The 15,266-nt window shown below is 39.2% G+C and overlaps 1 protein-coding gene across 7 annotated transcripts in view; it reads left to right on the top strand.

Moving 5' to 3' along the window:
• The window catches only part of LOC143298345 (palmitoyltransferase ZDHHC18-B-like), an 84,413-nt gene that overhangs the window by 27,431 nt on the left and 41,716 nt on the right, over positions 1 to 15,266 (top strand). For all 7 annotated transcript variants that reach the window (XM_076611218.1, XM_076611222.1, XM_076611219.1 and 4 more), the window contains exons 4-5: positions 615 to 773; positions 1,491 to 1,628. In XM_076611218.1, coding sequence (XP_076467333.1) covers positions 615 to 773; positions 1,491 to 1,628 — 297 coding nt within the window. The remainder of the gene's footprint in view (positions 1 to 614; positions 774 to 1,490; positions 1,629 to 15,266) is intronic.

The raw sequence follows: 15,266 nt of genomic DNA on the forward strand, positions 1-15,266 counted from the left end.
AGTGAGTAACACATTTTTATTATTAGAACTAGAAGCATATCTTGGATGACTTAACATTTTGTTAAGTCTTGTCAAGTGTGCACATCTGTACTAAAATTGTAAAAAAAAAGATTTCATTTCATTTTCAATCATGACTGTCTTTGATATTGTGACAAACTTCTTTATCTTCCTCACATTAGATACGTGCACATAAAGTATGCACACACACACACACACACACACACACACACACACACACACACACCACATTTATGAATATAAGCATATTTATATACACATGTACTCGCACATTTACTGCCTAAATAGCTTTAATTTTAGGCTCTGGCAGTATAAAAATGTTAATAAATCATCGTACACTCACACACACACACACACACACACACACACACACACACACACACACACACACACACCACACACACATACACATTTCTTACCTGTGATCTTTTGAACATTCTTTTCATTTGACAGACACTGACATTAGACTAATATTTTGAATAAACTATTTTAAAAAGAAAAAAAAAAGAGGTAAGAATAAATCATAATTAAAGCATGTAATTTTCTCAGTAATAAAACATGGAGATAGTTACTTACAGTTTTGGTGGGGGTTTCAGAGGTGCCCAACGCTGGTTCACCTGGAACCTATAGACCCCCTCCACGCACGAAAGAAGTGGTGATCAAAGGACAAGTGGTCAAACTGAAATACTGTTTTACCTGCAAACTGTTTCGCCCACCCAGAGCCTCACATTGCAGTCTTTGCGACAATTGTGTCGGTAAGTGTCTTGGGTCAGTTCGCTTGTTGCATTTGGAATTTTTTGTATATATCTAATGTTTGAGGCAAGTTTTAAATTCATACATAGTCGCTTTTCTCTGCTTCTGTGATTTCCATTCCACTTGGCGTACCTATCTTTCTGACCTTATCAACGTTAACACTTCTTCTAGAACTCTTCGTTCTCCCTAACCACACTTACATGTGCTGTAGGTTTAAATGAAAAGATTGGGACCACACAGTCAGGTGTCATTATTTTCATGTCTGTATGTTATGTTTACTGTATGAGTTGCTCAAACTTTCGTATCAGCTCTGTATCTCTCAAGCCTGGTTGGTGTTGGGATTTTTTTTTTTTTTTTTTAAATGAAGAGAACAGCCCTTTGATCACATGGTTCAAATCCTGTTCTGTTTCTGTAACTTTATTGTCATCATCTTCATACATGTGTATGTTTTATGAGCTGAGAAAGCCTATCCGAGAGGCATTTCACTACACAGAAAAAGATTGATGTTATTTGAAGGTAAAAAGAGATAAATTCTTCAGTTTGTTTCATGCATGTTTGAAAATATATGTAGAGTGCAGATGTGTGGGTGTGTGTGTCTGATGTTTAATGTTCTGTCACGTATATATACTCATGATTGTGAATGGGCGCATGAAAAAGGTTGGTTTTTTGTTTTTTTAGCAGGCATATTTTGATGGTCTGTCATTTCTTCTCTTTTGCAGAGAGGTTCGATCATCATTGTCCCTGGGTTGGAAATTGTGTGGGCAAGAGAAACTACAGATACTTTTACTTATTTATCCTGTCACTGTCGGTGCATTGTATATATATTTTCGCCTGCGTTCTCACAAACCTCATTCTGAGTAAGTACCTTTTTATTCAAGTACTTTACTTCATTCAGATGTCTTTTTCAGAAATCAGATGCAGTTTATTGGCTGTAATAGAAGTTTATGCGTGTGAGTTTCATTGACCATTATATATATTGTTTTCTGGGTTTTCTTTTATTGTGTTTTGTTATTGATCAAACTTCACTCTCTACCTAAATCATCTGTTTTAAAATATATGTGTATAAAAGTTATGATGCGCTGCAGAGAGATCTACTGTGGCCACCGGGGTAGGCTGCTGATCATTTTGATAGTCTGTCTCAGAGGAGTTTGGCTTGTTCTGAAATTTCTGTTTCGTTTCCTGCCATTCCTCCTGGATAGGAAACAGTCTGTAGAATCTACATTCCTTGACATACACTACAACAGAGCAAATGTTGTCACACTAAATTGTCCATGACTGGCAAAATTTGATATACTGTACTCTGAAGAATAAGGTGGGGTTTTTTCTAGGTTTTGTTTCGATTGTTTGTTGTCTTTATTTTGTTTTTTTGTTTTTTAATTATTGTGTTGGTATTCACTGTTTTGTAGTTGTTTGCATGCTTGTGTTTGAAGTGGGTTGAGCTGTTCTTTTGTTGACGGTGTTGGGGTTTGAGTTAGTCTTACTCTTATACAATAGCAGTGTGTTTTACTAGATAGTTTGTTAAAGTTCAAATCGTACTCTACAGAATTTTGCTTAATTCTTACATTTTCAAACGTTTGTTGGTAATTACCTTACAGTATGAAGATGCTTGAGTAAAACCCTCTCAAGTATAGAAGTAAAAATTTAAGTATTTATACAATGGGCCAGCTAGCCAAAATTTTCTGGCCCAAAATTTCATGTGGAAGATCGAAGTGTTGAATCTTGTCTCCACCCGGTTAGTTGAAACTAGGCATTACTTTAAATAAACCACTTACTTTTCTGGTCTCCCAGGTTAACGCAAGTGCAGATCTATTACAATAAGTTCATGAACTTTATGTGAATGCAGAAGATGAAAGCACCCTCATGAAAGATCCACAATTTACAGCATTTTGTGGCTTATTGTAACATTAGAATACCCAGCAATGCACCAGTTCGCATATGGAGGAAAGGCTAAAGTGGGTGCCAAAATGTATGACATGTCTACGCATGTATTTGTCAACAGGATTGATAAAAATGTAATGTTAATGGAGACTTCCAAAATGGGTGGGCTCACATATTTTTTCTGTCTTTGTGTTTTTGTAGCTTTTTTTTTCTTTTGTCTGAGAGGCATTGCTAGGTTCTCATCCAACCCCCCTCCTCTTGCATCTTATTGCCTACAGGATCAATAAAATAAAGAGGTATTCAATGTTATAAGAGGAGGCCAGTTGAGAAAATGAGTGCACTTGGGCGATGAGGCCATAATGTGATTAGAAGAAAAAAATGTTTTCATTTTTTTCATGCCTGGAATGCTCTCGATAAGAAGAGGAAAACAAAAAAGAATTGCCCTTGCTTGTCACTGTGCCAGCTGTCATGTTCCACCACTTGGCTGTCAGCATTTCTGTTCACAACTCGACAACATCTGTGGTTGCGGTGGTGTTTTGTTTTGTTGGGTTTTGTTGGGTTTTTTGCACTATGGGTTTGCAGTGTTGCTGACTGTGAAATCGGACTGAAAGAGGCAATTGTTATGATAACAGGCTGACTTGGGTTTGGTTTTGAAGTTTGGCTGGATGAGTCTTTGTTCTGAAAGGAAGAAGTTAAAAGTGCAATATTAACCCCTAGGCTGCCTATATGATGAGAAAACTTGTCAGTGCAAGCATGTACGCTTTGCTGCCACAATGACGAGATAACTTATCAAAATATTCTGACTTTTTCCTGGTTTGGATTGAGTTTGTTGACAAAAATATTGGTAGCTTTAGCTTGGGGAATCTTTCTAGATTCTATTCATAGCTAGAAACCCCATCTATGTCATGAGGCAGTCCTTTATTTGAACATTTTGGTTGGATTACTGCCACAGTGTTTGCCTAGCTCCTCTCCTCGCTTGCTCAACAAAGTGTCAGACCCTGTGCTCAAGACACGTGATCATGGTTGCACGAAATCAGCCAAGATTGCTTTCTTTAGCTGATGCTCAGAAAGAATTGAAGTATTAATTCAAAGGAGAAGACAGTGATGAACTTTTGTAGGACGATTTGATAGAAAATAAAGGGAGCAATAAAGAGACTTGCCAAGATACGAGTGTCAGTTAGTGATGCTGACTTAACCCCTAGACTGCCTATATGACAAGATAACCCACCATGGCAAGCATTTATGCTTCGCTGCCACAATGACGAGATGACTCGTCATCGAAATATTCTGACTTTTCCCTGGTTTGCATTCACTTCGTTGACAAAAATAGTGGTAGCTTTAGCCTGGGGAATCTTTCTAGATTCTATTCATAGCTAAAAACCCCATCTACATCATGAAGCAGTCCTTTATTTGAACGTTTTGGTTGGGTCACTGTCCCAGTGTTTGCCTGACTCTCCTCGCTCACTCAACAAAATGTCAGACTGACGTCGTGCTCGAGACATGCGACCGTGACAAACTAAATCAACCAAGATTTCTTTCTTTAGCTGATGCTCAGAAAGAATTGAAGCGTAAATTCAAAGGAGAAGACAGTGATGAACATTTATAGGATGATTTGATAGAAAATAAAGGGAGCAATCGAGAGAGTGGCCAAGATGCGACTATCAGTGAGTGATGCCGGCTGTACAGATGTTAGCAGACGACAGAACATGACCGAATTATTAGCAGGACACAGTGTGAGTGATATCTTTGACACTCAGCCAATGTGGTCTGATGAGAACTGGATCAAGTGACTGTGTGAGAGGGGTGAAGAGGAGGGGGGTTGGAGACTGAGGGGGCGTGGCCTCAAATCCATATTCAAATCAATCAATCAGATCAAATCAATCAAAAACACTTTATTAATCCACATGGAAATTAAGTTGTGCAATCACAGGCTCATTGTAAACACTGGCATAAAATCATGTGCAACATAAGAAGAGATTAAAACAAGTCAAATAAGAATTCCCAATAGCTGACGATATACTAACCCCCCCACACACATACTCATGTTAAGACAATAGGGTATTGCACAACAGTATTAACAAATGAAAACATCCAACAAAAAAAGGGTATAGATTACTAAAAATGACATGCGCGCATGCACGCACGCACACACGCACCCACACACACACACACACACACACACACACACGTACGTTAAGACCATAAGGTATTGTGCAACAATACATAAATAAAAACATCAAGGGAATAAATCGTATATATAAGTAAAATGCACACACACACACACACACACACACACACACACACACACACACACACACACACACACAATGTATGCATGCACATAACATACGTCACACCAATAAAATTAGAACATTAACATTAAGATACATGAAATCCAAGTAAAATAAGAAAATATTTAAAAATCACTTCCGATCACACACACACACAGAAATGCTTGCCCGTGCTCACCCGCTCAGTCCCACATGCATGCATAATGTCTGTTCCCATACACTCGTCTGCTGGTGAAGTTCAGGTGTTGCTGTGGCGAGGGGGCTTGGGGGGTGGGAGGGTTCACTTAGTGTATTGGATGTTTTGATTGTGTGCGCGAATGGCTGTAGGAATAAATGAATTAATGTATCGAGATGTTCTTGCGCGTGGAGCTCTAAACCTACCACTTATGTCTGACCTTCTGCTATTAATGTCATCATGTAGTGGGTGTCTTTCGTCGGTCAAAATTGTTATTAGTCTGTCAGTCAGTTTTCTATTGTGCATGTCGCTAAAGGTGTCTTGTCTTATACCCACCACCCCACCCGCTTTCCAAATGACTTTTTCCAACCACTTGGAGAAGTCACAATGCATTGTGTATCTATCTCTTTTTTTTTTTTTTTTTTTTTTTTTTGGTTGTTCTAGTATGATTTTGTGTTTGCAGATATCCATTTGTCCAGAAAAAAATATTTTTGTGCAAATTACCTGACTAATGTTTGTAATCAACAAGTTTAAAATGTGACAAAAAACAAAACACTGATTTCAAAACAACAGCATGTCACTGAAAATATATAAAATGGGAAAACTTCATGTGTTTTGTATTCTTTATTCATTTACCTTTCAGAAATATGTACTTTTATGGGTCTTTCTCCAATAACAAAGAGCACAATTTTTTTTAAATACATACCAGTTTTTTGTGAAGAAAACCCTGGCAAACAGATTTCACTTAAATCTTATTTTCCTGGCAGCAAAAGGGTTAAACAAAAGACCAACTCTTTTAGGATAGATTAAGAGTACATTGCTTGAGACCATCACCTTTTTTTTTCTTTTAAGTGCTTCCTGTCACTCAGTTTGCATACAGGTAAACAAGGTACAAAGAAGACAAGTGGATCCAAAAGCTTCCCCAGTCATATTTGCCCTTCATCAGATAACAGTAGAATACCAGTAATTGTAGGAACACTATTTTGGAGTCTGGCTGAGTGGACCTTTATGTTGAAATTTAGCTCTAGTGGAAGGGATTGAAATTTAGCTCTAGTCAAAGGGAGCTTACTTTGAAGTTGGGTTGTAATGAAGTGTCGTTTGAAGTTTGACTGTAATGGATTGATGTGAAGTTTGGCTGTACTGTTTGAAGTTTAGCTGGAGTGATGTTTGAAGAGTGGCTGTAATGTTTAACGTTTTGCTGTAATGGAGGGTTGTTTGAAGTTTGTAATGGAGGGTTGTTTGAAATTTAGCTGTAATGGAGGGTGGTTTGAAGTTTGGCTGTAATGAAGTGTTGCCTGATGTTTGGTTGTAATGGGGGTTCTTAAGTTTGGCTGTAATGTAAGGTTATTTGTAGTTTGGTTGTAATGGAGAGTTCTTTTAAGTTTGTCTGCAATGGAGTGTTCTTTAACCCGGAGAGCGCGATGAGCCACGATCGTGGCTTTCCCGGTAAAGTGCGATGGGCCACGATCGTGGCTCTGTTTACATAAGGTCCGACATCGTACGGCTATGCTCGGCAGCCTTCGTAAAACTGCCTCGTTCTGGTGTTACTGCCTCCCTGCTTGTGTTTGCACAAACTTTGGCCGAGTTTATAAGTCCAGATCTTCGTATTTTTTGTAAACAATGAGTGACACTGAAGTTGACAAAGCTCAGGAAATGTGTGACCTTGTCACTAGTGATGATTCATTTGCTGACAGGGATTCTGGTGAAAACGGCTTTGTTATTTTGACACTTGGGCATGCTGGCTTGCTTGTTGTTCATTCAGTTTTGTGTCTCCAGCCACAAAAACTGGGGGGTGGGTGATGGGGGTGGGGAGGGGTGGTAAAGTGGGTTAGGCATGGGTCTATTGTGATTTCTTGACCAAATCAAGCTAGAAAACTGGAAATTATTTTGATTTAAAGCATTCTTGCTGCTTTTGAAAGCAACATGAGCTAAAAGAAAACATTTATTTCTGTTTTTGCCTGTGATTGCATAAAGTATTGTAGATGTGCGCGTGCGTGGCGTCGGTGGGTGTGTCTCAAACAAATAATACAGTGCTTATAATTTCATTGTTTCAGTTATATTCATTTCATGATTCTGCAGCCAGAACATTTTCTGCACAGTTTAATGCCAATTTTGATATTTTGACTCTATAAAAGATGTGAAAATACCTATAAACATTGTGGTTGACGTTTTTGGAAAACAAGTTTGCAAAATTTGTTGTTTATATCCTGTGGAATATCTCCAACTACTTACAAGGTACAGCCTTTTTCTTACTTTTATCTGATTCTTCATTCACTCTACTTTCCAAAAATGTATAGGTTTACCTATTTATTCTTACTGATAAGCATACAAATGCCCCAAATCAGAGCACAGGTAGCGGAGGCAAACTATCCCTTTGTTTTAAGCATGATTTCTGGAAGTATGTTTTATTATATCCAGCACTTTGAGGGTTAAGTTAGGCTGTAATAGAAGGTTGCTTGTAGTTTGGCAGTAATGGAGAGTTCTTGTAAGTTCGGCAGTAATGGAGTTTCGTTTAAAGTTTGGCTGTGATATGGAGCATTGTTTGAAGTTTGGTTGCAATGGAGTATTGTTTGATGTTTGGCTATAATTGAGCATTGTTTGAAGTTTGGCTGTAATGGAGCATTGTTTGAAGTTTGGCTGTGATGGAGCATTGTTTGAAGTTCTGTAATGGAGTATTGTCTGAAGTTTGTAATGGAGGGTTGTTTAAAGTTTGGCTGTAATGGAGGGTTGTTTGAAGTTTAGCTATAATGGAGCATTATTTGAAGTTCTGCTGTAAAAGAGCATTATTTGAAATTTGACTGTGATATGAATTGTTTGAAAATTGGTTATAATGGAGCATTGTTTGAAGTTTGGCTGTAATTGAGCATCGTTCTGGCTGTAATTTAGTTTCGTTTGCATCTTTTTTTCTTTTTTTTATTTTTTTTTTTTTTTTGAAGGCTAAAGGTCCCATAGCCTTTTATAGCCATCAGGATAGTGATTTTCTCATCTATTGTGTCTAGGGCTCAGCATATATCATAGGAAGGCGGGGCTTGATCCTGTCCTTCCATCACTTTGACCTTCCCCAAGGGAAGTCAGGTACCCATTTACACCTGGGTGGAGTGAAGAAAGATCAAAGCACTTTTGACATACAACCATGCCCAAACAGGGGCCCCTCAAACTATAACCACTGGTGAACAGTGGATCATGTGCAGTGTGTAACCAGTTCTGTTACCCTTATGGTGACTGTTTTGGAACAAATAAAGCAGTATTTGTCGTGTTTTCAGATTACCTGCACAATCCCGCCTGGGTAGGTATAAGCACAAATTAAGAGTGTTATGTACTGTGTAATTGATATGAGATGCAAAAATGGTGTTGGTTGAAATACTTTTAAGGTCAGTATATTAATGCTATTATCTGTGCCACATTTTTCATCTGAACCAGGATGAGTAAGTAGCTATATTGTGTTTGTTTGCTTGTTTCTGAACCTTTCAGGCCTGTGTGCGTAAACAAAGTGAGCCTTTGTTATCAAGTTTTGTCTGGTTGTCCTTGTGTGAGAGTGTGCTGTCGACTCAAAACTTGGCAATACAGACATTTCGGTCTATTCTTCTAAAGTGACTGTGAAAACAGTACTAGAAAGTGGTGTTTCAAGTCCTAAATCAGTATCCAGAACAATCAGCCAAAAACTTTTGAAAAATGGTCTGGAGATCAGTCCGAGATGTACAGATTACTACTCTAGATACAAAAAATTGTGTGATTTTTCAGCCTTTCATGGTTACTTCTCGTATATTGATGATGCCACCAGTGACATCACTAAATGTATGTACATAATTAACACATACTTTGACACTTAAGGAGTTTATCCTGCAGGCCAGGAGCCCTTCAGTGATCAATAAGAAGAAATATTTACTTGCTGCATGTTGAAGGGTGGTTGAGTCAGACATAGCATGCAAATGCTGAGAGAGTTTCGAGCATATGATGATGCATTTTGATTACACAAAATACACAATTGCCCTTTGTTCATTGCACAGACATCTGCCATTTATGGACTAGAAATGGATGATGAAGTTGACTGCAGAATTTTTTCAATGGAAGAGTTGAAGGGAGGCCGGGGAAGAAACCTATCCCTGTTTTCTGCCCTTGAGGATAGTAATAAAACTGAATATCAGCTCTGATGTTGAAGTGACTGAAATCGAAACCTTACCTGTAATTTAACCAGTTTTCCTCAGAAGTATTCCAACTCCAATGTCTCCCACTTGAAAACCGGCATCACAAATGTATGTATTGAACTTGTACTTATAGTTTAAAGAAGATTTGTAAATGTTAGCAGAGTTTGCAAGTTTTAGTGAATCAAGACCTACGTTTGCAAATGCTCAATACTATCTGTTCCAGAGCTTTACAATAGAGACTACCAATAGTAATACTAAATTGTCACTGACATTTAAGACACAGTGTCATTGTAGAATGTTTAATCAACCGGACTTTCATTGTTTGGCATTTCTGAAGAAGTTAGGACTTCAGTATGTCAGATCTTTAAGCTTAATTATACAAATTACAGTACATGACATTGATACAGGTATTTAGTGTCAGATCTTGGCGCATTCTATAATACTGCTACAGATATTTGAAAAAAGAAGGAAAAAAATTATTGTGTTTGTTGTATTTCCCTTTTTTGTCACAACAGATTTCTCTGAGTGAAATTTGGGCTGCTCTCCCCAGGGAGAGCATGCCGCTACACTGAGAGCGCCACCCATTTTTGTATTTTTTCCTGCGTGCAGTTTTATTTGTTTTTCCAATCAAAATATCTGAAAAATTAGGAGCAGGTGTAAAGTATATCTGAAATTCAGTAATAGAGTACAATGTACACATGCAATCAAATATGGGAATTTGATGAATCTGACGTTTCATTTCAGAAAGATGTTTGCTCTCTTGTCTCCTTTTTTTCTGTCTACCATGATAAAAGAAGTCATTGCCACATTTTTATGAAAAGATTGAAAACTGATTGTGGCTCATTGTTTCCATTCTTGTTTCTAAACTTGTTCTGCAGTTTGAGGTGCACAGTTTGTTGCTTATGTTCTTTTTAAAAGTTATTATTTTTTTCCCATTATCTTTCCTAATCAGCTGGACTTTAAATGAAATGAATTCCTGTTCACATATATCTGTGATGATGTCAGTACATGAATTCCTGTCCACACATATATATGTATGAACTTTGATACTGCAGAATTGTGAAATGTTCGCATATATATATATATATGATAACGCAACAACATGCTTTTGTCTGACCTCAGGAAGAAAGCGTATTTCATCATTTGATAAACCACAGGCTGTCTATCAGTCATTGACAGTACAATACAAACAAGGTAATTAGGTGACTTTTTTAGTGTTTGTCCATCAGGATTGGCTGGAAGTAGAAGTGCAGCAAAATGTTTACTGGCTTCATGATTATTCACATCACATATTCTTACTGTGGCGGCACTCACACAGTCACAGTGGGTTTTTTGTTGTTGTTGTTGTCAGTGTATGTATGTATATATATATATATAGTACATGTATACATGTTTGTTGCACCCATACATGCTCAGACCAGTGCACACATGTTGCATTAGCATAATTATGGATACACGTGTGCTCACACAGACAGACAGACACAACACACACACATACACACTCACACAACATACACACACGCACACACACACGCACACACACAACACACACAGACACACAACACGCACACACACACACACACACACACACACACACACCTGTACACTCCAGAGGCATACAGATAAGAGGAATCTTTCCAAAGCAGACAGCAGGCATGGAGGGACAAAGTTCCCCGTGTCAGTCTGGCTGGCTGGCTTACACAGCACACACAAGCAGAAGATAGCAGCACACACCCAGGACCTTGTCAGCTGATGGAGTGTTGTTGTTGTTTTTTTATGGCACACTGTCATTCTCAAACTGAAAGATTATATGACACTGTGATGCCTGTGCACATTAGAGGGAAGATTTCATGGGGTGAATTATATTAGTTTCAGTTTCAGTTTTGAGGAGGTTTCAGAGTGTACGAAGAGATCCATTGCTACACCACATCTGCTGTTGAACAAAACAAAATGAAAAATATGAAAAAGAGAAGCAGATGCCTGCCTGACCTTCGCATAAACCTAACACTCTGATAAGGCTTTGAGAACCAACCCTCTTTTCTTGTTTATATTGATTTTATTTTTGGGGGAGGGGGTAGGTTTTCCAGAAAGTGTGTGTGTCAAACAGCATTTATGTGTGCTTGTGTCTGTGTGCATGCAGTATTAGCATGCTTACATGTATGCATGCGTGTTTCCAAAGCCACGGAAACTGACTGGAGAGAAGCTGACATTATCTGACAATATCAGCAATACCCAGGGTTCTGTCAGTTTATGGATCCTTGCCAAGCTCCACACACTGCATACATAAGGTTTATTTGCTTTTTTTTTTTTTTGCTTTAAAAAATTTTTTTTTAAGATTATATATATATATATATATATATATATATATATATATATATATCTGCCATCTCTGGGAACCAGAGTGACAGAAAAGTTTGACCGCCAGGCTCGTCTAAGGTAGCCTTTAGTCACTAGTGTGTTCGGTGATAGGTTTGACCCATGTCGGTCAGGTTTGTCTTAAGGTAGCCTTTAGTAGTGTGTTCAGTGAAAGGTTTGACCCATTTTAGCCAGGTTTGTCTAAACTAGTCTTTAGTAGTGTGTTCAGTGAAAGGTTTGACCCATGTCGGTCAGGCTTGTCTTAACCCTTTGAGCCCTGACCACCGGTTTACTGGTGGTGGGGAGGGGTGTCATAATGCTGGCCACCGGTTGAGTGGTGCGCAAACACTTGTGTCGTGTTTTGCTATTTGTTGATTTATATTGAAGAGCCAATCAGAAAAACCGTAATATTCCGACGCCAGCGAACACAGTACCAACATCGCCGCGCCCCCTCACTGTGTTTTGTGCATGTGCTTTGGATAAAAAAGATGGATTTCTACCATGAAGCGTGCAGAGTCTCAACCTGACACGCCTCCTTTGATCAACTGATTCTGCATGCTCAGATTCATTTTCAACATCACTATCTGTAGCAAAATCATCCGATTCGAATTCCACCTCACTATCAGAGTAATCATTGTCATACTCTACTTCCAATAAATCATCAAGCATATCAATTACTTGCTGCGTTGTGTACAGTTGTTTTCTCGCACGTTTTGTCCCCTGATTTCTGCCCTGACGGGCCAGGTTGAGACTATGCATGCTTCAAGTGTTTACGCACTGCTCAACCGGTGGCCGGGCATTATCATGATTATGTCATTTTTCTCTCTGCCACCGGTAAAGCGGTGGTCAGGGCTCAAAGGGTTTAATACCAGTTATTTGCAAATTTTGGCTCAGGAGCTCAGGCAGAAGGGTTAAAATTGCTCAGGGACTCAGGGCTCAAAGGGTTAAGGTAGCCTTTAGTTGTGTGTTCAGTGAAAGGTTTGACCCATTTCAGTCAGGCTTGTCTAAGGTAGCCTGTATTAGTGTGTTCAATGAAAGGTTTGGCCTATTTCAGTCAGGCTTGTCTGTCGTAGCCTTTAGTAGTGTGTTCAGTGATAGGTTTGACCCATGTCAGTCAGGCTTGTCTTAAGGTAGCCTGTAGTAGTGTGTTCAATGAAAGGTTTGGCCTATTTCAGTCAGGCTTGTCTGTGGTAGCCTTTAGTAGTGTGTTCAGTGAAAGGTTTGACCCATGTCAGTCAGGCTTGTCTTAAGGTAGCCTTTAGTAGTGTTTTCAGTGAAAGGTTTGACCCATTTCAGCCAGGCTTGTCTAAGTTAGCAAACTTTGACCATTTTCAGTCAGGCTTGTCTAAGGTAGCCTTTAGTAGTGTGTTCAGTGAAAGGTTTGACTTTGACCCATTTCAGCCAGGCTTGTCAAAGTTAGCCTTTAGTAGTGTGTTCAGTGAAAGGTTTGACCTTTTTCAGTCACGCTTGTCTTAAGTTCTGTTCACCTTTAGTAGTATGTTCAGTGAAAGGTTTGACCCATTTTAGTTAGGCTTGTCAAAGGTAGCCTTTAGTAGTGTGTTCATTAAAAGGTTTGACCCATGTCTTTGTCTGAGACCACACACACACACACACACACACACTCACACAACCACCACCACCACACCACACTATTCCACACCACACCACACATACACACACACCACCACCACCACTACTACTGCCAGTACCTTGGATCTCTTCATCTAGGGGACAGCAGCTTCACCCCTATGGCCCCAAATCTCATCATATCACCCACCTCCCTCAACACAGGGTGATAGAAGAAAGAAAGAATAGAAGGGATGGAGTATTGATCAGCAAGTGACCTGGAGGCTGGCCTATAGAGACTGCACAGGGAGAGAGGGTGGTCCTGGCCAGATTGAATCAATGTTGCACCTAACATCATCCTGCCACAACAGTCAGACACCCCCCCCCTCCCCCCTGCACCCACACCCCACCCACCCGATCCCCCACCTCTTGCTTCTTCTCAAGTCTGTGGCTGAGCTGAAGTGCTAGTGCCTGTCTACCAGCTAGATTAGGGGTATCACTGGGGGTTCTGCATATGAGCAAGTGTAAGAAATTTGTTTTGAGGACTTGGGCCTACAGCCCTCACTCAGTCAAAATAAACGAACAGCACTTAAGGAGTGCAAAACCACACCGCGTGAGTTGAGGCTGCGAAAGTAAATTCAAGAGACAAAGGCAGATTGAATTCGCGTGCTATAATGACATGATTCGAAGACAACGCACACTTGGGTTCTGTCGTAGTGGGTTTACTATTTTGTGACTTTTTATTTATTTGTTTGTTGTTGTTTTTTTAAGGATGACTTTTTTGGGGGGTGGGGGGATGGGTTTACTTTTGTCATGGTCAACTGGTGAAAAGAAAGTAAGACTTTGAATGATTGGATCATTTCCTCAGAAAAGTATGTTTTTCAAACCATCATAGATTGTTTCAGTCGTTTCAAACCTTCCAAACTCCTTTACCCAGGGGGGCAACCGTGCTTTCCAGTGTACTTTTTTGTGGCACTGAAAGCTCAGATGTGAAAAAGACCTCAAGACTCATTATTGGCTTTAAGTAGAAAAATTAGATATGCATAGAGGGTATTAAAATGACATTCAGTCATCACCCACTCCGCATAAAAAAATCACAAAAAAACACACAACTACACAGGATTAATATTGAATTATTTCTAATTCTTAATGTTCCAATTTTTCTTCAAAGCAGGAATAGGATTTGATCTTGAATGAAATCTTTGTTGTAGACTCAATCAAATATCCAAAGATAAAACAAAACAAGTCAAAGAAACCAAAGCTTTTATCAAGGATCCATATTGTAACACTTCATTTGAATCATTTTGTTTGTATGGGTTGACCGACAATGCAGAACAGTTGCAGCGTTATGAGCTTGTCAGCCCGAATTGTTCTTGGGACAGAGGCTGGGAGTGTGAGCAGAAATGCTGCAGAGCTCTCAGTTATTATTGATGAGTTTGCATTGATCTTTGGACACAGGCTGGGAGCAGGAGGGTATTGGGTGTAAAGTTAAAGCATGGTTTTTTGTTCTTGTTTTGTGTGTGTGTGTGTGTGTGTGTGTGTGTGTTTTGAAAAGATGAGACAGGATCATGTTAATGAGGATTTGTCTTCATCAAAACTGGCTCTGGTGTTGAGTTTTACAATGACTTTAACAGAACTTTGCAGTTTACAGAACTTGCAGGTCGGTGAGTTTGACTCACAACCTTTGGGATGCAAGTGAATCACAGAAGCTCCAGACTGAAAGGCTATGAACTGTTGTAATGTGTTAAGAGAATGGGCCTTCTCTTTTTTGTTTTTTTTATCATTGGTAGATATGCACACATGATGTTGCGAATCTCTCTGTGCTTACAGACTTATATCACTTATACATATCAGTTGTATTATCAAAGAAAAAGAGAACAGCTCATGGGACCAACGCCTAACCAGTTCTGTCATGATGCCTCCCAACTGTTATTATGCACAGTCACCCAAAGAGAAAGTCAGTGTCTTTATTGTCTTTCCATACAGTCTGCACATGTTTGTTTTCCAGACATTTCCATATGTGCGCACACACACACACACACACACACACACACACACACACAGAGTGTGTGTGTGTCTGTGTAA

The sequence above is a fragment of the Babylonia areolata genome, chromosome 23, assembly GCF_041734735.1.
Source record: "Babylonia areolata isolate BAREFJ2019XMU chromosome 23, ASM4173473v1, whole genome shotgun sequence".
Taxonomy (NCBI): Eukaryota; Metazoa; Mollusca; class Gastropoda; order Neogastropoda; family Buccinidae; genus Babylonia; species Babylonia areolata.